The sequence below is a fragment of the Entelurus aequoreus genome, linkage group LG02 (genome assembly GCF_033978785.1).
Source record: "Entelurus aequoreus isolate RoL-2023_Sb linkage group LG02, RoL_Eaeq_v1.1, whole genome shotgun sequence".
NCBI lineage: Eukaryota > Metazoa > Chordata > Actinopteri > Syngnathiformes > Syngnathidae > Entelurus > Entelurus aequoreus.
The window spans coordinates 96,048,311-96,072,247 of record NC_084732.1 but is presented as its reverse complement, the minus strand read 5'-3'; the positions used below and the strand labels follow the sequence as shown (position 1 = coordinate 96,072,247).

The 23,937-nt window shown below is 39.3% G+C and overlaps 1 protein-coding gene across 1 annotated transcript in view; it reads left to right on the top strand.

Moving 5' to 3' along the window:
* Positions 1-23,937, top strand: part of LOC133642617 (transmembrane protein 255B) — a 43,119-nt gene that overhangs the window by 13,497 nt on the left and 5,685 nt on the right. Inside the window, exons 4-5 of the mRNA XM_062036921.1 lie at positions 9,060-9,149; positions 21,528-21,608. Of these exons, the coding sequence (XP_061892905.1) occupies positions 9,060-9,149; positions 21,528-21,608 (171 nt within the window). The remainder of the gene's footprint in view (positions 1-9,059; positions 9,150-21,527; positions 21,609-23,937) is intronic.

Here is a 23,937-nt window from a genome sequence, read left to right as displayed (position 1 = left end):
ACACCCACAAAATGTTACAATATTTTTGTTCCATATATTAGACGGATATAAGGCACACCCACTAAATTTTAGAATATTTTTGTTCCATATATTAGACGGATATAAGGCACACCCACTAAATTTTAGAAGATTTTTGTTCCATATATTAGTCGGATACAAGAAACACCCACTAAATTTTAGAATATTTTTGTTCCATATATTAGTCGGATATAAGCCACACCCACTAAATTTTAGAAGATTTTTGTTCCATATATTAGTCGGAATAAGCCGCACCCACTAAATTTTAGAAGATTATTTTCCATATATTAGTCGGATATAAGCCACACCCACTAAATTTTAGAATATTTTTGTTCCATATATTAGTCGGATATAAGCCGCACCCACTAAATCTTAAAATGTTTTTTTTCCATATATTAGTCGGATATAAGCCGCACCCACTAAATTTTAGAATATTATTTTCCATATATTAGTGATATAAGCCACACCCACTAAATTTTTGAATATTTTTGTTCCATATATTGGTTGGAATAAGCCGCACCCACTAAATTTTAGAATATTTTTGTTCCATATATTAGTCGGATATAAGCCACACCCACTAAATTTTACAATATTTTTGTTCCATATATTAGTCGGACACAAGCCACACCCACTGAATTTTAGAAGATTTTTGTTCCATATATATTAGTCGGATATTAACCACACCCACTAAATTTTAGAATATTTTTGTTCCATATATTAGTCGAATATAAGCCGCACCCACTAAATCTTAGTAGATTTTTTTCCATATATTAGTCGGATATAAGCCACACCCACAAAATGTTACAATATTTTTGTTCCATATATTAGACGGATATAAGGCACACCCACTAAATTTTAGAAGATTTTTGTTCCATATATTAGTCGGATACAAGACACACCCACTAAATTTTAGAAGATTTTTGTTCCATATATTAGTCGGAATAAGCCGCACCCACTAAATTTTAGAAGATTATTTTCCATATATTAGTCGGATATAAGCCACACCCACTAAATTTTAGAAGATTTTTGTTCCATATATTAGTCGGAATAAGCCGCACCCACTAAATTTTAGAAGATTATTTTCCATATATTAGTCGGATATAAGCCACACCCACTAAATTTTAGAATATTTTTGTTCCATATATTAGTCGGATATAAGCCGCACCCACTAAATCTTAAAATGTTTTTTTTCCATATATTAGTCGGATACAAGACACACCCACTAAATTTTAGAAGATTTTTGTTCCATATATTAGTCGGAATAAGCCGCACCCACTAAATTTTAGAAGATTATTTTCCATATATTAGTCGGATATAAGCCACACCCACTAAATTTTAGAAGATTTTTGTTCCATATATTAGTCGGAATAAGCCGCACCCACTAAATTTTAGAATATTATTTTCCATATATTAGTGATATAAGCCACACCCACTAAATTTTTGAATATTTTTGTTCCATATATTGGTTGGAATAAGCCGCACCCACTAAATTTTAGAATATTTTTGTTCCATATATTAGTCGGATATAAGCGACCCCCCCCCAAAGTCTTCCCTGTGGCCTCCTACTCACTAAAAAAAAAAATGCTGGGTTATTTTTTTATAACCCAATTTATGAGTTGCCAGTGTTGGGGTACCTTTTTGAGTTATTTTTATGAAGAGCAATCCAGTTTCTGGGTTTTCAAAATTAGGACCCATTTTTGGGTTGTTTTTCAAAGAGTAACACATTTTTGAGTAAAAGTCTTTTAAATGTCAAATACTTTGTTAAATAAGAATTAAAACATAATAATAGTTATGAATATTAATTATTAACATTTATGTTGTAATTAGTTTCATACATAATTTATATTGATAAAACATACAAAGACATTGGTGGTTAAAAAAGAACAAAGAAATAAACACTAAATCAAAATAAAAATCAATTAAATAAAAACATAAAATGTTTTCCTGAATTAAACTCCACTTTGTTATTTATTGATTAACTGAATTTGTCTGTTTTTTTTCATTTCTTAACCCTATTTACTATATAATAATAAAACATATTAATAATTAATAATTCATGTATATAGTTTATATTAATAATGAATTGTTAATATTTTTTTCAATAATTTATAATTTGACAAATGAATAAAAGAATAAAAGTGGGGATCTTTTTGCTTTACGACGTCCCGCTTCAGCAGACTCTGTTCTGGCCTCTGAAGACTGCTGTGGCGTCCTCGTTGTATTTCACAGACCAAAGTCCTCGCGGTCACCTTGCGCCATGAAAACCAGGACAGTATTTTAGCCCAGGGGCGACGGGATGTAGACTTCTTATTACAGCCATGTTGCTGGACCAGTGAGCAGTGACTCACACTACGAGCAAGGCATCGTTTTCTGACTATTTCTTGCTTCGCTGGGCCCAATGGTCACCTTTGGTATCGTGCATTTTTTAATGTTAAAAGCCTTTTATTTTATTTTTTTTGCCCAATCGTCTTTTTTTTGCCTAATGGTTGTTTGGTGTTGTGCATTTTTTAATATTAGGAAGTCTTTTTTTTTAAAAATGTTTATTTGCCCAATTGTATTTTTTTGCTCAATCGCCACGTTTGGTGTCCTGCATGTTTTAATATTAAGTATTTAAAAAAAAATTTTTTTTTGCCCAATCATTTTTTTTTGCCCAATGGTCACGTTTGTGCATTTTTTTAATATTAAGGAGTAATTTTCTTTTATTCCCCCCCTCCCCCCCCAATCGTCCTTTTTTTGCCCAATGGTCACGTTTGGTGTCGTGCATTTTTCAATATTAAGAAGTCTTTTTTCTTTTCTTTTTTTTTTTCCCCCAGTCGTCTTTTTTTCCCCCAATCGTCTTGTTTTTTGCACAATTGTCTTTTTTTTGCCCAGTAGTCACGTTTGGTGTCGTGCATTTTTTATTATTAAGAAGTCTTCTTTTTGTTTTTGTTTTTTGCCCAATCGTCTTTTTTTTGCCCAGTGGTCATGTTTTGTGTCGTGCATTTTTTATTATTAAGAAGTCTTTTTATTTTTTTTGCCCAATCGTCTTTTTTTTGCCCAGTGGTCACGTTTTGTGTCGTGCATTTTTTAATATTAAGAAGTCTTCTTATTTTAATTTTTTTTGCCCAATCGTCACGTTTGGTGTCGTGCATTTTTTAATATTAAGAAGTCTTTTTATTTGTTGTTTTTTGCCCAATTGTCTTTTTTTATGCCCAGTCGACACATTTGGTGGCGTTAATTTTTCAATATTAAGAAGTCTTTTTTTATGTTAGTTTTTTTTTTGCCCAATCGTCACATTTTTATCCCAGTCTTTTTTTTTCTTAATCATGTTTTTTTGGCCCAATCGTTACATTTGGTTTTGTGCATTTTTTAATATAAGGAAGTCTTTTTTAATTTGCCCAATTGTCTTTTTTTGCCCCCAAAAAATGTCCTGCATATTTTAATATTAAGAAGTCATTTTAATTTGTATTTTTTGTATTTTTTTTTTGCCCAATCATCACGTTTGGTGTTGTGCATTTTTTAATATAAATAAGTCTTTTTTTCCCCCCCCGGCCAATCATCTTTTTTTATCCCAATCGACATATTTGGTGTCATGCACTTTTTAATATTAATAAGTCTTTTTATTTTTTGCCCAATCGTCTTTTTTTTTTTCCAATCGTCACGTTTGGTGTCGTGCATTTTTTAATAAGTCTTTTTTTTTCTTTCCAATCATCTTTTTTTGCCCAATCGTCACATTTGGTGTAGTGCATTTTTTAATATAAGGAAGTCTTTTTTTATTTGCCCAATTGTCTTTTTTTGCCCAAAAAATATGTCCTGCATATTTTAATATTAAGAAGTAATTTTATTTTTGTATTTATTTTACTTATTTTTGCCCAATCATCACGTTTTTGGTTTTTTTCCGGCCAATCATCTTTTTTTATCCCAATCGACACATTTGGTGTCGTTCATTTTTTAATATTAAGAAGTCTTCTTTTCTTTTTTTTCCAATTGTCATGTTTGGTGTCGTGCATTTTTTAATAATACGTCTTTTTTTCCCCCCAACCATCTTTTTTTTTTTGCCCAATCATCACATTTGGTGTTGTGCATTTTTTAATATAAAGAAGTTTTTTTTGTATTTTTTGACCAATTGTCTTTTTTTGCCCAATCGTCACGATTGGTGTCGTGCATTTTTTAATATTAAGAAGTCTTTTTTTAATTTTTTTGCCCAATGGTCACATTTGGTGTGGTGCATTTTAGCGTGCGCCAGCTAAAGGTGAGGTTGGAGTGTGGAAGTGTTTTATGTGCTGGCAGCTGGTGCTAAGCTAATGTGAAGTGGTGCGTTTGTCCAGCACTATTGTGTGCTGCTGGCCTCATCTCCCACTGGCAGCCCATAAAGCTCGCTCATTTCAGCAGCTAATGAAGTGGAGAGTCTGGTCCAGGCGCAGATAAAAACCCACCCGGAAAATTGTATTTTTTTTTTCACGGGGGATATTTTTTCTTCCTCTTTTTTTGATGTGCTTTGGTTCAATCTTCTCTCCTTATATTTTCTCGCTTCATCAAGGAGCCATTTGGAGGCCCAAACTTTTTCTATTGAGGGCCGTAAACTGAAAAATGAAAACATGCCATTTTGATGTTTTTCATTTTCAAAACCAACACAATATTTATTGTAACCGTTAGGGCTCCCCTCAATTCTGCCATACTTTAAAGGTCCCGGAAACTTCAAAAGAGCCTCAATCATTAAAGTGCTAAAAATACGTCATATACTGTTATTTTTTTCTGTACTTTTAACGCTTTAATATCTATAGATCAACTTCAGATCTATCCGTTGACTTAGTTTAGTTTTGTTTTTTTTAATGTTGTAACCCATCCATCCATCTTCTTCCGCTTATCCGAGGTCGGGTCGCGGGGGCAGCAGCCTAAGCAGGGAAGCCCAGACTTTCCTCTCCCCAGCCACTTCGTCCAGCTCCTCCCGGGGGATCCCGAGGCGTTCCCAGGCCAGCCGGGAGACATAGTCTTCCCAACGTGTCCTGGGTCTTCCCCGTGGTCTCCTACCGGTTGGACGTGCCCTAAACACCTCCCGAGGGAGGCGTTCGGGTGGCATCCTGACCAGATGCCCGAACCACCTCATCTGGCTCCTCTCGATGTGGAGGAGCAGTGGCTTTACTTTGAGATCCCCCCGGATGACAGAGCTTCTCACCCTATCTCTAAGGGAGAGCCCCGCCACCCGGCGGAGGAAACTCATTTCGGCCGCCTGTACCCGTGATCTTGTCCTTTCGGTCATGACCCAAAGCTCATGACCATAGGTGAGGATGGGAACGTAGATCGACCGGTAAATTGAGAGTTTTGCCTTCCGGCTCAGCTCCTTCTTCACCACAACGGACCGATACAGCGTCCGCATTACTGAAGACGCCGCACCGAGCCGCCTGTCAATCTCACGATCCACTCTTCCCTCACTCGTGAACAAGACTCCTAGGTACTTGAACTCCTCCACTTGGGGCAGGGTCTCCTCCCCAACCCGGAGATGGCACTCCACCCTCTTCCGGGCAAGAACCATGGACTCGGACTTGGAGGTGCTGATTCTCATCCCAGTCGCTTCACACTCGGCTGCGAACCGATCCAGTGAGAGCTGAAGATCCTGGCCAGATGAAGCCATCAGGACCACATCATCTGCAAAAAGCAGAGACCTAATCCTGCAGCCACCAAACCAGATCCCCTCAACGCCTTGACTGCGCCTAGAAATTCTGTCCATAAAAGTTATGAACAGAATCGGTGACAAAAGGCAGCCTTGGCGGAGTCCAACCCTCACTGGAAACGTGTCCGACTTACTGCCGGCAATGCGGACCAAACTCTGGCACTGATCATACAGGGAGCGGACCGCCACAATCAGACAGTCCGATACCCCATACTCTCTGAGCACTCCCCACAGGACCTCCCGAGGGACACGGTCGAATGCCTTCTCCAAGTCCACAAAGCACATGTAGACTGGTTGGGCATACTCCCATGCACCCTCGAGGACCCTGCCGAGAGTATAGAGCTGGTCCACAGTTCCACGACCAGGACGAAAACCACACTGTTCCTCCTGAATCCGAGGTTCGACTATCCGGCGTAGCCTCCTCTCCAGTACACCTGAATAGACCTTACCGGGAAGGCTGAGGAGTGTGATCCCACAATAGTTGGAACATACCCTCCGGTTCCCCTTCTTAAAGAGAGGAACCACCACCCCGGTCTGCCAATCCAGAGGTACCGCCCCCGATGTCCACGCGATGCTGCAGAGTCTTGTCAACCAAGACAGCCCCACAGCATCCAGAGCCTTAAGGAACTCCGGGCGGATCTCATCCACCCCTGGGGCCTTGCCACCGAGGAGCTTTTTAACTACCTCAGCAACCTCAGCCCCAGAAATAGGAGAGCCCACCACAGATTCCCCAGGCACTGCTTCCTCATAGGAAGATGTGTCGGTGGGATTGAGGAGGTCTTCGAAGTATTCCCTCCACCGATCCACAACATCCGCAGTCGAGGTCAGCAGAACACCATCCGCACCATACACGGTGTTGATAGTGCACTGCTTCCTTCCCCTTCCTGAGGCGGCGGATGGTGGTCCAGAATCGCTTCGAAGCCGTCCGGAAGTCGTTTTCCATGGCCTCGCCGAACTCCTCCCATGTCCGAGTTTTTGCCTCCGCGACCGCTGAAGCCGCACACCGCTTGGCCTGTCGGTAACTGTCAGGAAAAACACAAAATATGCAATATTTCACCCCAAAAAATGTTCAAAGTGGAATATTTATATATTTGAAGTAATTGGAGCCTTAAAAAACAATTCATAACAACATTGCTTTTTACTCGTTCTTATTCTTTGAGCATTTTAAATAAAAAAAAAAGTATCACACTAAAGGTCTCGGGGATCCAATAGGTCCTCACTTATAAAACTGTTAAAAAATAAGTAATATACCAATATATATTATTTTTAATTTCAACGCTTAAATCTCTAGATTAATTTCTGTCGAATAGAAGTTTTTGGTATTTTTTTTTAGCAATGACAGTTTTATCAAAAAGCATCACACTAAAGGTATTGGGGACTCAAAAGCCCCCCACTCATAAAAGTGTTAAAAAATAAGTCATATATCAATATGTTATTTTGACTTTGCACGCTTAAATCTCTGGATCAACTTCTGTTGATTTGAAGTTTTTTTTAAATTTATTTTTAACATTGACAGTTTTAAAAAAAATCATCACACTAAAGGTTTCGAGGATCCAAAAGGTCCTCACTTATAAAACCTTTAAAAATAAGTAATATATCATTATATATTATTTTTTACTTTCAACGCTTAAATCTTTACATCAACTTCAGATCTATCTGTCGATTATAAGTTTTTATAAAAAAATTTAACATTGAGAGTTTATAAAAAATCATCACACTAAAGGTCTCGGGGACCCAAAAGGTTCTCACTTATAAAACTGTTAAAAGTAAGTAATATATTATTATATCTTACTTTTAATTTCAACGCTTAAATCTTTACATCAACTTCAGATCTATCCGTCGATTGTAAGTTATTTTATTTTTTTAAATTGACAGTTTATAAAAAAATCATCACACTAAAAGGTCTCAAAGACCCAAAAGACCCCCCACTCAGTTTACGATGAGACGATACCACAACCGTGGGATTCAAGGTCGCCTGCGTGTGCGCGCGTGTCCGCGTGTGCGGTATTTAACCAACCTTGCCATGACAAAAGGCCGCCCTTTTGTCCAGTTCAAAGCCAGTTTGCCCATAAATTACCCACAAGGCACCTCTGCTTTGGCGGAGCGCGACGCTATACTTTTCCCTCTATCGTCCTGCAGACCTCACACTGACCAACCAGATCACACACGCACAGGAAAAAAGAATACATGAAATATTACTTTGTACAAAAACATAAATGACCTCACCTCAGAATACACTTTGCTCACCATAATGATGACCATGAACATACGGTAGCGCAGTAGGCCCAAATGTTCATTAAAAACAAGGCAGAGGTTTTATTTAACATTCATTATTAGCACATTATTTCCTTATTTTGCAACATTTTCTTTGTCATTTTGCAACGTTTTCTTTATTTTGCTTGTTATTTTGCAACGTTTTCTTTATTTTAGAAAAAATTTTTTTGTAATTTTGCATTGTTTTTTTTGTCATTTTGCAACCTTTTCTTTATTTTGCAACATTTTCCTTGACATTTTGCATTTTTTTTGTTTTGCAACATTTTCTTTGTCATTTTGCAAGTTGTTGCATGTCATTTTGCAACGTTTTCTTTGTCATTTTGCAACATTTTCCTTGATATTTTGCAACGTTTTCCTTGTTATTTTGCAACATTTTCTTCATTTAACAACATTTTTCTTATTTTGCAAGGTTTTCTTTATTTTGCAACATTTTTCTTGTTATTTTGCAACGTTTTCTTTATCTAGCAATATTTTGCTTGTAATTTTGCAACGTTTTCTTTATTTTAGAATTTTTTTTTGTAATTTTGCATTGTTTTCTTTGTCATTTTGCAACATTTTCTTTGACATTTTGCATTTTTTTTGTTTTGCAACATTTTCTTTGTCATTTTGCAAGTTGTTGTATGTCATTTTGCAACATTTTCCTTGTTATTCTGCAACGTTTTCCTTGTTATTTTGCAACGTTTTCCTTGTTATTTTGCAATGTTTTCCTTGTAATTTTGCAACGTTTTCTTCATTTTGCAACATTTTTCTTATTTTGCAAGGTTTTCTTTATTTTGCAATATTTTGCTTGTTATTTTGCAACGTTTTCTTTATTTTACATTTTCTTTGTTATTTTGCCTTGTGGCCCTGTGATGAGGTGGCGACTTGTCCAGGGTGCACCCCGCCCTCCGCCCGAATGCAGCTGAGATAGGCTCCAGCATCCCCCGCGACCCCAAAAGGGACAAGCGATAGAAAATGGATGGATGGATATACACAGTTTGAACAGTAACACTGTGTGTGAATATAGAAAAAACTAATCAAATCAAATCTCTTTTGCGTCTTAATTGTTGTTTTTGTTGTTCCTACTTGTGGAATGTGAAGTATTTATAACCTTTCATGCACATTTCTTCCTTCCAAGCTCATGGCTGCCATCATCTTCATCAGCATCGGCGTCATCGCATCCTTCTTCTGCGCCATCGTGGACGGGATCATCGCCTCAGAGTTCCTCGTAAGTAAAAAAAAGTGTCAGGTTCAAACACTGATGACATCTATTAAACAAGACAAGAGGCAAAGAATTAAACAGAGACAGAATTCAATTTGGACTCAATTGAGGAGACACGTCTGGACACACTGTACCCTTGTACAGTATCTCAGCACGCTCTGCCAAAAGATTGCATGCCTCCTTCTTTTATTTTGACTTTCTCCCCCCACCTGACCACAGCTGCTTCCAGAGGGAAGTGGGTCATAAACAGCGTTGCCTTTGGTTACCGAACAGTTCAAAAGGAGAGGTCGTACAATAGTTCAAAAAGAGTTCCATAAAACAGTTCAAAAAGAGTTCCTTAAAATAGTTCGAAGAGAGTTCGTAAAATACTTCAAAAAGAGTTTGTCTGGAAATTGGGCAGATCCTGCCATCTGTCCGCTTTGAAGTCACTGTGGAGTTTTTTGTTATAACTTACAAACAATTATTCTAACAAAAAGGAATATTTTACAACAGAAGTAGAGTGACGGCAGAAAACATCAGTAGAAGAGGACGCAAGATAGAATAATTACCTTCTTTTTCTTTGTTTTGGAGCACCGGGTTCACTTTTTTTGTCATTTTGGACTGGTGACTTTTCCCCCCAAACAGTTTTTTGTAGTAGAACATAATAAGTGAAATATTTTGGTAGTTTTGTAATTACATTGACTATAAATAAAAAAAAAGACAAAAAAACCCAGAAATCTCTCACTTTTATGGTAAAAAACCCAGAATTAAACCTAATTTTACCGTAAAATTTGAGGTGTGTGCATTGAAAATTATTGTTATTTTTATGGTAAAATTCTGGCGAAATTTTTTTTTTTAACTTTTTTAAATCTTTCCAGATTTAACATCTACTCTTGTTATTTTTACTGTCAGGTGTATTTATAACGACATGGCTTCCCACACTTGAAAAGGAAGGACTCGATGAGGCTCAGGATTTCACTCGTATTTCAGTTTATTAACTGGAATCTTGGAAGGTGAAAAACCTTTAAACACACAAGAATAAAAGCTTTTAAATAAAATACAGCATTTTGCAACAAACAAAGTAAGTACATTAACTCAGGTATTTTATAAAGGTAAGTACATTTTTAACATTAATTAATACACATTAACCAGCATTTCACTTAACTTAATTAACTTAGATTAATAAGGTAAATTAGGCATTAAATAAACAGAAATATAGTTCACATGTTAGAACCATCTACTTTTAAAGCAACGTGTTTTACCTTAAGTTTTAGCCTAAATTATTTTATACAGACTTTAGACATGAATTTCTACAACAAGTTTAACTTGACACTTCTCTATTAATTCATATGAAATCAAGCATTTTAAACCAATATTACTGTAGTTTTTAACATAAACACTTTTAACAGAAATACTATTTTTATACATGAATTAAATGTTTTACTTTGCCTTTTAATAAAGCAAAATCCACTCTCTATATTAATATACTTCAAATTACATTTACAAGGCTTTAAGCGCCCTAATTGCCCATTTCTTGTCTCTACAAGTAAAACAAATATTTGTGGTGAATAAGATAAAGAAAAGAAACAAAATACGCACCAATTGTACCTTATTTAACAGTTCAATTATCTAAATAAACATTCTTCTGAAGTTGAGCTCTGCCATCAATCACAGCGCATAAACTTCAACAGTCGGATCATGATTAAACAGTCCAGTGGAAAGAGGTGAGCTCACCGGTAGTCCGTTTGGTTTGAGTCCTTTTTCCCATGCGTTTGTGAAGTGCTTTCGTGGTTTTAGTGATCGTCTCTGTCTCTGCTGCTCTCAGCTCCGTCCTGCACACTGAATGAAACGGGTGCATTTGTTTGCTTTGTCCTGTCTGCGCTGCTCATCAGTCTGATTGCGCTCACCTGCTGGAGAGCGCACCTGGTGAGGCGCGCCGCGGAGCAGCGCTTCTGCTGTGACGCGCATGCAGCGCTTCTGCTGTGACACGCATGCAGCGCTTCTGCTGTGACGCGCATGCAGCAGCACAGCCGCTGTCACACACACACCTTCAGCCGCACCTCCAGGCAGATCGCCGCAACACCTCCCACTCGATCTTTGCAGTGTAACCTGGAAAGATCGCACCTCTCAGGCGAGCTGGTCTCCCCTGACCTGATCCTCCGCCGGGATGAGGACGACAAGGCGTCGGACGTCTCGATGCAGTATGGTGCCCTGGAAGTCCTTCTCCTTAGACCTGGACTCTTTAACGACAGGGTTTGGAGTCTTCACCTGAACGCACCCACTTGGAGAGACTTTCACGTGGACATCTCGGACAATGCCTTTGGGATCTGCGTTCACACTGACAACTCTTGCTAGCTTGAACTGACCCCTCAGTGCATTTTGGTCGCAGAGCCACACTATGTCTCCAATGGCAGCATTTCTTTCAGCAGTATGCCATTTACTGCGGATGAACAGGTTTGGACCTGCGAGTTGGCTCCAGGACTTCCAAAAGTAGCTGACTTGCATTTGAATCTCTTGCAGCCTTTTGAAGGGGTAAGTTGTGTAGTCGAATGTTTTGAAATCTCCACTTTGTGTGGCTCGACCAAGCAACAGGGGGTTTGGAGTGATGTATTGGATGCCGTCCTCACGGCACTGGACTCTAGCGTCGATAGGCCTTTCGTTGGCAAGGTTGGCGGCCAGCTTGAGTACAGTCAGGAATTCACTGAAGGCAAGGCCTTCTCCTCTACCAAGGCTTTGTAGAGCTCTTTTGGTGATCTTGACAGCAGCTTCGGCGGCACCGTTTCGGTGAGGTGAATCGGCTGGAAGGATTCTCCACATCCAGTCGGTCCCATTCCTGGCAGCATATTCTTCTAGTGATCCTTTGTTTTGTCGTCTCAGGTAACTGTACATCTCTTCAAGGACAGGTTTTGCTCCAATAAAGTTCGTACCTGGATCGGACCAGATCTTCTGAGGATGGCCTCGGACAGAAGTGAACCTCTGGTAAGCAAGTAGAAAGCTCTCCGTTGTTAGCGTGTTTGCCAGTTCGACATGGATGGCTCGGCTGGACATGCAGCAGAAGAGCACGCCCCATACTTTCATGCTCACCCTCCTCTTGACATCATCCTTCACTTGGTACGGTCCGAACAGGTCGACAGATGTGAATTGAAATGGTGCAGCCGGATTCGATCTCTCCTCAGGCAAGTTTCCCATTATTTGCTGGCAGGTCTTTGCTTTTGCTTTCTTGCACACGACACACTTGTCAACAATTTTTTGGGCAATAATTCTTCCTTTGATGACCCATGCTTTCTTTCGCATCCGCAGTGTAGTTCCTGCCACTCCTTCATGTCCCTCACTGTGTGCTTCCCGGGCTAGGAGGGTGGAGATCCAGGCCTGGAACAGTAGCAGGGGAACAGCTCTGTGGTCTTCTCCGAAGGTCTGGATCCTGCCACCACACATCAGGAGTCCGCTTGTTTGGTCCTTGTAAACAACCAGTCTGTCTGTTGTTGTGTTTGGAAAGTGTACGCCCTCCTGTGCTGCCAAGCATAGGTCTCTGAACACATCTTCTCTTTCGTTCACAGTGATGACACCAGATGAAGGTACTGCCTCCCACTTTTCTTTATCGCCGGGGCACAGGAATTTCTTTACTGCTCTCCAAGTCCATACTATTGTCCCGACCAGCCGTCTTAGATTGCTGAAGCGCCTTTCGTCCAGTAGCTTTTGGACTGCTGCTGCTGCAGGTGGTCTTCTGAATCTGGACTCTGTTTCTTGGACTCTTTTTGGGTCCTGTGCTTTCTGTTGACTTCGGGTGAGTACGGCGACAAATGTTTTCTTCTGTATTTTTGTGATATTGTCTCTTGCTTGTGCGGCGACGTCTTTGGCTGATTTCTTCGGCCACTCACTTTCAGGAAGTCGAAGGAACTTTGGACCTGACTGCCACTCGGATTCCTCAGTTAAGTCATTTGGACTGGCCCCTCTGGTTATGATATCTGCAATGTTCTCGGGCCCTGGAATCCACCACCAGTCTTGGACATTTGTGCTGCTTTGGATCTCGCCGACTCGGTTGGCAAAGAAGGTCTGGTAACCATAACTCTCCCGCTGGATTGCGCCTAGGACGGTCTGACTGTCGACGAGATGGTACCACTTCTCAACATCGATTCGGCAGTGTCTCTGGAAGTAGTTCTTCAACCGGGCGGCAAAGACTGCTCCACACATCTCCGCCTTCACAGGGTCACCCTTGTGGTCGAGAGGGGTCAGCTTGGCCTTAGATTCAACTAGCCTCACAACAACACCATGGCTGCAGCTCCAGCGTAGGTACAGCACAGCGCCATATGCGTGCTCACTGCCATCAGAGAAGGTGATGCCACTTGGTTTTGCACGTGGATTTGGTGGTGTCAGGGGTCTGGTGAATCTGAGTTGGCTCAGCTCTGCATAGTCTTCTAGGAGCTTTATGGCATCTTCTCTGAGTCCTTTGGACAAGGCGGCATCCCAGGTGTCTTCTATGCAGTACATGACTTTTGCTTCTTGAAAAGCTCTTCGGATGAGGATGGCTCCCTTCTGCTTTGCAGGAGCCACGAGGCCGAGTGGATCATAGAGACCAGAGACTTGGCTCAACAGTTCTCTTCTGGTGAATGGATCTGGGGTTTGTCTTCTTACTTCATCTCTCAGTAAGTCCTGACCAAGGCGCATTTTCCTCTTCTTCTTGGAGAAGTTCACTGCAACCATGACATGTAGTGTGTCATCCTCAATGGTGTAACCAAGGCCGAGGGCTTTGTTATCCTCTTCAGTGAGCTGGTTTGGCAGGATCATGGTCTTTGACTCCATCTTCTCACCTCTCGGCCCTTTCCTCCCACTTTGATCGGAGTAGACCCAGGGCTTCATGATGAATCCTCCAGCTTTAAGGATCTGTTCGATGTTGGATGTGAGGAGTTTGAGGTGCTGGAGGTTGTTGTGAGAGGTCAGGATATCATCCACATATGCATCTTCCTCTATCACACGTTTCTCTTCTTTGAAGTGTTTGAATGAAGGCAAGTTGGCGGTCTCTCTCATGGCGACTTGGGCTATGCAACCAGCAGGTTTGTCTCCCATGTTGACCCTTGTTATGGCGAAGTCTTCTATTTCAGCCTTTTCAGTGTCACGCCACAGGAACCTGTGCAGGTGGACCTCTCTCTCTTCCAACCAGACAGAGTTGTACATCTTGCGGATGTCACCGAGGGCAGCAAAGACACCAGCTCGGAACCTCAGTAGGACAGCTCTGATTGGGTTCAGGACGTCAGGACCTTTGATTAGTATGTCGTTCAAACTCAGGCCTCTGTACTTCTGGCTGCTGTTCCATACTAGCCTCACTGGGGTGGAGACTGAATGTGGATTTGGTGCAATCAGGTGACTTATATACCACACTGGCCCAGTCCAACTCTGCAGAACCTCTTTGGATAGCTTCACTGCAGCTTTGCGATGAAGCATTTCATGGACTTGTGACATGTAGGCTGTCTTCAACTCCGGTTCCTTTGCCAGCTGCTTCTCTGTCCTGAGGAATGTGGCTTCAACCGCTCTCCTGTTGTTGGGTAGAGATGCTGGATCTTCTGTCCAGGGATACTTGGCATGCCAGTGGGGATCAGGGCTGTGATGGTCTCCATTCACATACATCAACCCGTTCTTCACTATCTCCATCTCTCTTTCTTCAGCCAGTGTCATTTCTTTTCCCCCGGGTTGGCAATTCCCACAGCGACATCCTCCACATCTTGGCTCACAAGCAGCTCCAATACTTTCCCACTTCCACCACTTCAGAAAGTCTCTGCTGCTAGTGGCTGTATTGGACTGGGTGTGGGGCTTGTCGGGAGACTGGCAGGAGATTGGATCTCTACAGATGAGTTCACTGTATTTGACTGCTGCAGTTCTCATGGATCTTGCGAAGTGTGTCTTTGATGTGTGGGCCATTAAGGTGACTTCTTCAAAGAGGTCCGGGTGTGTGCCTCCGATCGTCTTGCCGAGGGGGCCGTCCCAGAGCACAAGGTTGCCAACAGAACGAACCTTCTGGGGTACTAGCTGGCCTTCCTTGTGGCTGATCAGGAGTTGCACCTCTTTGGGTCTAGCAAGGTCTCTTAGGGGAACATCTGGGAAGATTTTCTGTAGCTTAATAGCTGGAACATGTCTGTGAAACTCTGCAATCTTATCAAGGCCATAGCAGATTAGTTGATGTGACCTGAGGGTCCCTCTCGGAGTGTTGACCCGAATCTTGAGGAGGTAGCGCTTAGTTGCAACAGACACCTTCATCCCTCCAACGCCGTAAACCACCAGTGTCACATCTTCACCTCTCAGGTTCAACTTGCTGGCAGCTCTATGTGTTATATAGTTCGTGTCTGATGCCAGGTCGATGAGGGTCCCAATTCTCTGTCCATCGTTGGCAGTGACATCAAAGAGCATCAGGATCACTGGATACTCATGCAAGCCATTTTCCTCTAGAAGACCTCTTTCAACTGCTGTGGTGTTGTATGCTCTGGATGTGACGTTGCAGAAGGTGTCTCGACACTGCTGCGCCAGCTCAGGGGTAAGCCTGGATAGGAAGTCTTTTTGAGCTTCGGTGTATCTTTTCCCCTCAGCTCTCACTGGACTGGATTTAGGTGTTCTTTGGGACTGGGGTCTGGCAACTGGACAGAGAAGGTAATGGTGTTGGTCTTTGCACTCTGGGTTCCCGCACAGATACGTGGTGTTTCTGCAGGGGTCGCTGCTGTGGACCTCGAGACATCTCTTGCAGGCACCGAGCTGTTGTGCTGCATCCCTCTTCTCCGATGGCTTTAGGTTGATCCTAAACCTTCTGCAGAAATAGAGTCTTCTTCTGTGCTTTGGGTCACCACAAATGATGCAGCCTGCTGTTTCACTGCTGGACTTGGCTGACTTTGTTCTGGCATACTTGATGAGCTTAGTCTGCTCCTTGGCGGGTTTAAAGACGTTGCTCAGTTGATCTAGTTGCTCATATATAGATTCTTGGGACTTTAGGAATGTGATGAGCTTGTCGAAGCGGTTCTGGGGGTTAACAGTGTTTCCTCTGTCAGCAGCATAGGTGAGCCAGTCTTTCTTCAGAGTTTCTGGGAGTTTGCTCTCGATGGATCTAATCACCAGTGGGTTCTTTAAGGCGTCTGCATTATCCAGTTCGTTTAGATCATAAAGGGCCTTTTCCACAGTTTGGATGAGCTCTACGATTTTCCTTGGATGGCCGCTCCTGGCTGATGGTCTTGCTTGTAGCTCTTCTATGATCTCAAGAGCAATGCTGGCTTGGTTCCCAAACCGGTTTTCCAGGACTCTGAAGATCTCATCTGCTGAGCTGTACGTTGACAGACGTAGTTCCCTGGCCACCTTTTCATCAAGGCTATCCAGTAGTTGGAATTTCTTAACCTCTGAAGATCCGGTTGGTTCACCTTGCTTCTGCAGAGCCTCCCATTCCTTCCTCCATCTGTAGTAGTTTCGCTGGTTGCCGGCAAACTTTGGTAAGGCTGTGGCCTTTAGCTTTATCGCTGCCACTGGAGCTGAGCTGCGGGCTGAGATGGGCTGGGGTCCAGCGTCTTTCTTTATACTTGCTGCTTGGATGAGGGGGGCCTTCTGTGACACCAGCTTGGGAAGGACCACCTCGAGCTCTCTTAAACGGTAATCAAAGTCCTTTTTCTCGGCAAGCGGAGCCCAGTGGTTCCAGTTCTGGTGCGCTTCCTTTGCCTTGTCCACCAACTTCTGTAGGTGGGTCAGCATGAACTCACAAGCCTCCAGAGTTGTGTCTGGCTGGAAGGAGACGTTCCTGAATTCGGCCTCTGCAACTTGTAGAGCCAGGGAAAGTTCCTTTTCTCCATATGTGGTCCAGAGCGTCTCTCGGATTAGGAGTTTGACTTCTTTCGTCTTCTGCTCACATTCTTTCTCCGTCTTTGCTATGTCGGCTTTCTGGGGGTCGCTCAGCTCCTCAGCGTCTGCCATGTAAGCGGCTTCCACTTCTTCGTTTGCCTCGAAGACACGAGAGCTCTCTAGCATCAGCTTCTTGAAGTTCTCCTGTAACTCCTCCTTAGACATCTCTATGTAGGTTCTCGTAATGTTGTTGGCAAGGCGGGAGAACTGTCTCTTAGCTGTGGCCCTCTCCACTTTCAGTTCATCTGTTGGCTTTGGATCAGCCATCTTGCTCTCTTTGGCTGACAGACAGCAGTCTTTGTCCTCCAGGCCCCAGGTGGAGTGTCCTCCCTCTCGGTGGTGGCCGCAAGTGGAGTCTTTTGCTGGTCACAGACGGTTTTTCACTGTCAGGTGTATTTATAACGACATGGCTTCCCACACTTGAAAAGGAAGGACTCGATGAGGCTCAGGATTTCACTCGTATTTCAGTTTATTAACTGGAATCTTGGAAGGTGAAAAACCTTTAAACACACAAGAATAAAAGCTTTTAAATAAAATACAGCATTTTGCAACAAACAAAGTAAGTACATTAACTCAGGTATTTTATAAAGGTAAGTACATTTTTAACATTAATTAATACACATTAACCAGCATTTCACTTAACTTAATTAACTTAGGTAAATTAGGCATTAAATAAACAGAAATATAGTTCACATGTTAGAACCATCTACTTTTAAAGCAACGTGTTTTACCTTAAGTTTTAGCCTAAATTATTTTATACAGACTTTAGACATGAATTTCTACAACAAGTTTAACTTGACACTTCTCTATTAATTCATATGAAATCAAGCATTTTAAACCAATATTACTGTAGTTTTTAACATAAACACTTTTAACAGAAATACTATTTTTATACATGAATTAAATGTTTTACTTTGCCTTTTAATAAAGCAAAATCCACTCTCTATATTAATATACTTCAAATTACATTTACAAGGCTTTAAGCGCCCTAATTGCCCATTTCTTGTCTCTACAAGTAAAACAAATATTTGTGGTGAATAAGATAAAGAAAAGAAACAAAATACGCACCAATTGTACCTTATTTAACAGTTCAATTATCTAAATAAACATTCTTCTGAAGTTGAGCTCTGCCATCAATCACAGCGCATAAACTTCAACAGTCGGATCATGATTAAACAGTCCAGTGGAAAGAGGTGAGCTCACCGGTAGTCCGTTTGGTTTGAGTCCTTTTTCCCATGCGTTTGTGAAGTGCTTTCGTGGTTTTAGTGATCGTCTCTGTCTCTGCTGCTCTCAGCTCCGTCCTGCACACTGAATGAAACGGGTGCATTTGTTTGCTTTGTCCTGTCTGCGCTGCTCATCAGTCTGATTGCGCTCACCTGCTGGAGAGCGCACCTGGTGAGGCGCGCCGCGGAGCAGCGCTTCTGCTGTGACGCGCATGCAGCGCTTCTGCTGTGACACGCATGCAGCGCTTCTGCTGTGACGCGCATGCAGCAGCACAGCCGCTGTCACACACACACCTTCAGCCGCACCTCCAGGCAGATCGCCGCAACATTTACAGTGCATTACTGTAAATGAAAAAAACTGTACAACTTTTATTTTACTGTTAAATTCTCTCAACCTAGCTGCAATTTTTCTTTTTTGTACCGTAAAATCTACGGTTGGTATTTTTTACAGTGTATTACTGGAAATGGAAAAACTGTGTGCCACTTTTACTTTTATAATACAATTCTGCTGACTGAGCTCCTTCTTTATTTTTTTATTACTGTAAAATCTACGGTCATTTTTTTCTACAGTGTGTTACTGTTAATGGGAACATTACCACTTTTAAGTGGTAATGTTTTTACGGTAAAATGTTCCTGACTGAGCTGTTAGTTTGTTTATTTTTTTACCATAAAATCTAAAGTTAAAAAGTTACATTGCATTACTGTAAACTAAAACTTTTACAATTATTTTACATAAAAATTCCGGTGATAGAGCTATTGTTTTTTCCTCAAATCTGTGGTTGTTGTTATTACAACTATTTATTAATGGAGAAACAGTACCACTTATTTTTTATTGTAAAATTCTGACTGAGATTGTAATTTATTTTTTTTACTCTAAAGTCTACAGTCGTTGTTTTTAACAGTGGAAAAAACGGTACAACTTTACTTTTTTTACAACAAAATTCTGGCAACTGAGCTGCAATTTCTTTTTACCGTAAAATTCTACGGATGTTTTTTTTACAGCGTTGTTTTATATTGTTGTATCGAGCTAATACCAACTGTTGTGCAAAAATGAAACATTCGCCCTGTCTTTTATCATAATTATAATCACCTAATTAGAAGCAAACTCTTTTATTATTTGACCTTGACGTTTCAAGTGAAACATATCGGCGTTACTAGCCCTGCATTTACTTGGTATCAGATCGATACCACAATTATCAGTATCGCCGAGCCCCAATGCAACATAGATAGCTCTCGATAAGGCTAAAAGTCCTCTTACATTTAGCAACATTCTGGGTAACCATGGCAACGGAATTTATGAACAAAGTTGAAAATGGGTGCTTTGATTAGGAACGCTTTCAGTGTACATATATATATGTGTGTGTGTGTATATATGTAGATATATATGTGTGTATATATGTAGATATATATATATATATATATATATATATATATATATATGTATATATATGTGTGTATATATATGTAGAAATATATCTATATGTGTGTATATATATATATGTGTGTGTATATATGTAGATATATATATATATATATATATATATATATATATATATATATATATATCTACATATACACACATATATGTAGAAATATATCTATATGTGTGTATGTATATGTATATATATATATATATGTGTGTGTATATATGTATATATATATCTACATATACACACACATATATATATACATATATACACACATATAGATATATTTCTACATATATACATATGTGTGTATATATGTAGATATATATATATATCTACATATACACACATATATGTAGAAATATATCTATATGTGTGTATATAAATGTGTATATATATGTGTGTGTATATATGTATATATATATCTACATATACACACACATATATATATATACATATATACACACATATAGATATATTTCTACATATGTGTGTGTATCTATGTAGATACATATATATGTGCGTATATATGTAGATATACATATATATGTGTGTATATATTTAGATATATATATATATGTGTGTGTGTATATATGTGTGTATGTATGTAGATGTATATACTGTCTATATCAAATTCATCTATATTATATATATGTATATATTATATATATTATGTTTTATACATACTGTAAATATATAAAATGTATATATGTATATATGCATGTATATGTATGTATGTATGTATGTATGTATGTATGTGTATACATATATACATACATATATATATATATATATATATATATATATACACACACACACATATATATGTGTATGTATGTATGTGTATATATACATATATACATATATATATATATATATATATATATATATGCATATATATATATATATATACATACATACATACATACGCACGCACGCACGCACACGCACACACACACACACACACACACACACATATATATATATATACCGTATTTTTCGGACTATAAGTTGCAGTTTTTTTCATAGTTTGGCCGGGGGTGCAACTTACACTCAGGAGCGACTTATGTGTGAAATTATTAACACATTACCCTAAAATATCAAATAATATTATTGATCTCATTCACGTAAGAGACTAGACGTATAAGATTTCATGGGATTTAGCGATTAGGAGTGACAGATTGTTTGGTAAACGTATAGCATGTTCTATATGTTATAGTTATTTGAATGACTCTTACCATAATATGTTACGTTAACATACCAGGCACGTTCTCAGTTGGTTATTTATGCCTCATATAACATACACTTATTCAGCCTGTTGTTCACTATTCTTTATTTATTTTAAATTGCCTTTCAAATGTCTATTCTTGGTGTTGGGTTTTATCAAATAAATTTGCCCAAAAAATGCGACTTATACTCCAGTGCGACTTATATGTTTTTTTCCTTCTTTATTATGCATTTTCGGACGGTGCGACTTATACTCCGGAGCGACTTATACTCCGAAAAACACGGTATAGAAAGTGTAGTGCACAGAAATGTAGCGAGACAGAGAAGAGAGTCCCAGCTGAGTTTGGTTCATTAAGCAGTGAAAGATCAAAAGTCCTTTAATGAAGCAGCAGGAATCTCAGAAGCTATTTGGCTCGCTGGCACAAGACGACGTTATCGATCAACAACAGAATCAAGTCCGGCTCACGGGACGCCAGAATTTACACTCATTGCTTGTCAAGCCTCGCACCGTGAAATCATTTAATGACCTCAGTGCTTCTATCGTGTCGATACAGGAGCCGATCATAAAACTGCTGCATCCCCGCTAATGTGCATGATGCCATATATTTCATATTTGTCTACCTTTCCTGTGTCTTTGAGGCCTCATCTGTGATTGTCCCCCGCAGGACATAAGACCCTTGCAGGAGGACATGTGTGACTTCTACACCAGTGGTTCTGGATATGCTTATGACAGCTACTATACTGAGGTACACACACACACACACACATTGTATTTGTTACCTTATTGAGACCTCCGAATAATACCTCATTAGAACCACCCTTTCTAGATACATAAAGATGTGTATTTATAACATGAATAATATATATATACTATGCAAATATAAAAAAGCTTGTTGTGAAAAATGAGTTGGAATTTTACAGGAAAAAGGTCACAATTTCACAAGAGAAACGTAGAATGTTGGCAGTATTATAATAAAAGTCTTAATTTTACTCAACGCAAGTCAAAATTTTACAAGAAAAACCGAACATTTGTGCAATATTATAAATAAAAGTTGGAGTTTTACTCAATAACAGTCGCAATTTTACAAGAAAAGCTTAAAATGTTGGCAATTTCATGAAAAGAGTCGTAATTTTACTCGACAAAAGTCACAATTTTATAAGAAAACGTTAACATTTTGGCAATATTATAATAATAATCTGAATTTTTAGACTTCCTTTTTTTTTTTACTTGTCAAAACTATGACAAAAGTCATCATTTTAGTCAAAAAATGTCACTGTTTTACAAGAAAGAAAAAAAAAGCAATATTATGATAAAAGTCAGCATTTTATATGACAAATGTCACCATTTTGCATTGAAAAGTAATAATTTTACATTAAAAAGTTTTGTAGTTACATTCACTGTAAAGAAAGAAAAAAAAAGAAAAGAAATCTCTCACTTTTATGGTAAAAAAAACCAGACTTAAACCTAATTGTAACGTAAGATTTGAGGTGTGTGCATTGAAAAGTATTGTTATTTTTATGGTAAAATTCTGGTGAAATTTTTTTGTTTTACTTTTTTAAATCTAAAATCTACTATTGTTGTTTTTACAGTGCATTACTGTAAATAAAAAACTACGCCAAAAGTCATCATTTTACTCAAAAAATGTCACTGTTTTACAAGAACAAAAAAAACATTGGCAATATTGTGATAAAAGTCAGCATTTTATATGACAAATGTCACCATTTTGCATTGAAAAGTAATAATTTGACATAAAAAAGTAATAATTTGACATAAAAAAGTAATAATTTTACGAGAAAATATTGCAATATTACAGAAACAGAAAGAATATGAGAAATCGTTCCCAATTTTATAAGAAAGAAGTCGACACATTGTGAGAAAATGACTGCTTCAAGTAATTTTTTTTTTTTTTGTAATTGGTTTTTAATCTTTATTATTTACTTCAAGTTATTACAGTATGTCTCTTTATACATATTTATTAGATTTTTTTTCTTTCTTGCACACACTTGTTATTTCATATGTTGACCAGAGTGGGAGCACTTTTAAAACCGACATAGTCAATTTGAAAAAAACCTCCTTTTTGTGACCACCCTCATTTTGATAGATTTCACCACCAGGGGTGCAAATGAGATCTCTATTTTTTGTAATGTGCTTAAGGCCGATGGCAAACGAGTCACAGACCCCAGATGGCCCCTGTGCCACAATTTGGGCAACCCAGCTGTAGAAGCTAACTGTTGATGGCCACTATAGTCTTAGTACCGTAGTGTATTTGTTCATCCTATGGTCACATATGGGACGCGGGTTGTCTTACGTCAGCACCGGAAGTGGTAAAATCAGCTGTTCACCTGGCCGTTTTTTTTCGGGGATGAATAGGGAAGTCATTCTTTAGCTGCCGTCTTGTTTTATCATATATTGCTGCCTTTGCACCTGTCAATGTTTACTTTTGTATGCACATTAAATCAACAAAAAAATCCCGACTTTGGAGCAATGTTCACGGACTCCAGTATTTGGCTCTCTATTAGATGCAATGGTTTTCCGTAAGGGGACCATGATTTCGGTCCTAACTTGTTCACCGGTCCTCATATGGAAGATGTGTGTAGTTTGTTGATGTCTCAAGAAGGGTAAAAATACAACAACACATGCACACACGCACACACACACACACACACACACACACACACACACACACACACACACACACACACACACACACACACACACACACACACACACACACACACACACACACACACACACACACACACACACACACACACTTTAAAAGACAGTAGGGTTTTTTTTGTAATACTGTTTTTGTTGGAACTGAAAAAAATTGTTGTTTTTTTAAAATATGTTCTTTTTTTGTGTCATTTAGTGACTATTTCAGACGGCAAACTGAGTACAGAAAACTAAGGTTGTGGCCATTGTTTTCTCTAAACGCATACATTTGTCTAAATATGGTCAAGGACACGCATTATTGTGGGTTTCCTGAAATCTACGGGAGAGAATCTCTCTGTCATTTTTAACTGTTTTTTTTTTTTTTTTTTTTTGGAGTAGTCAGCTTGAAGCGTCCCTCT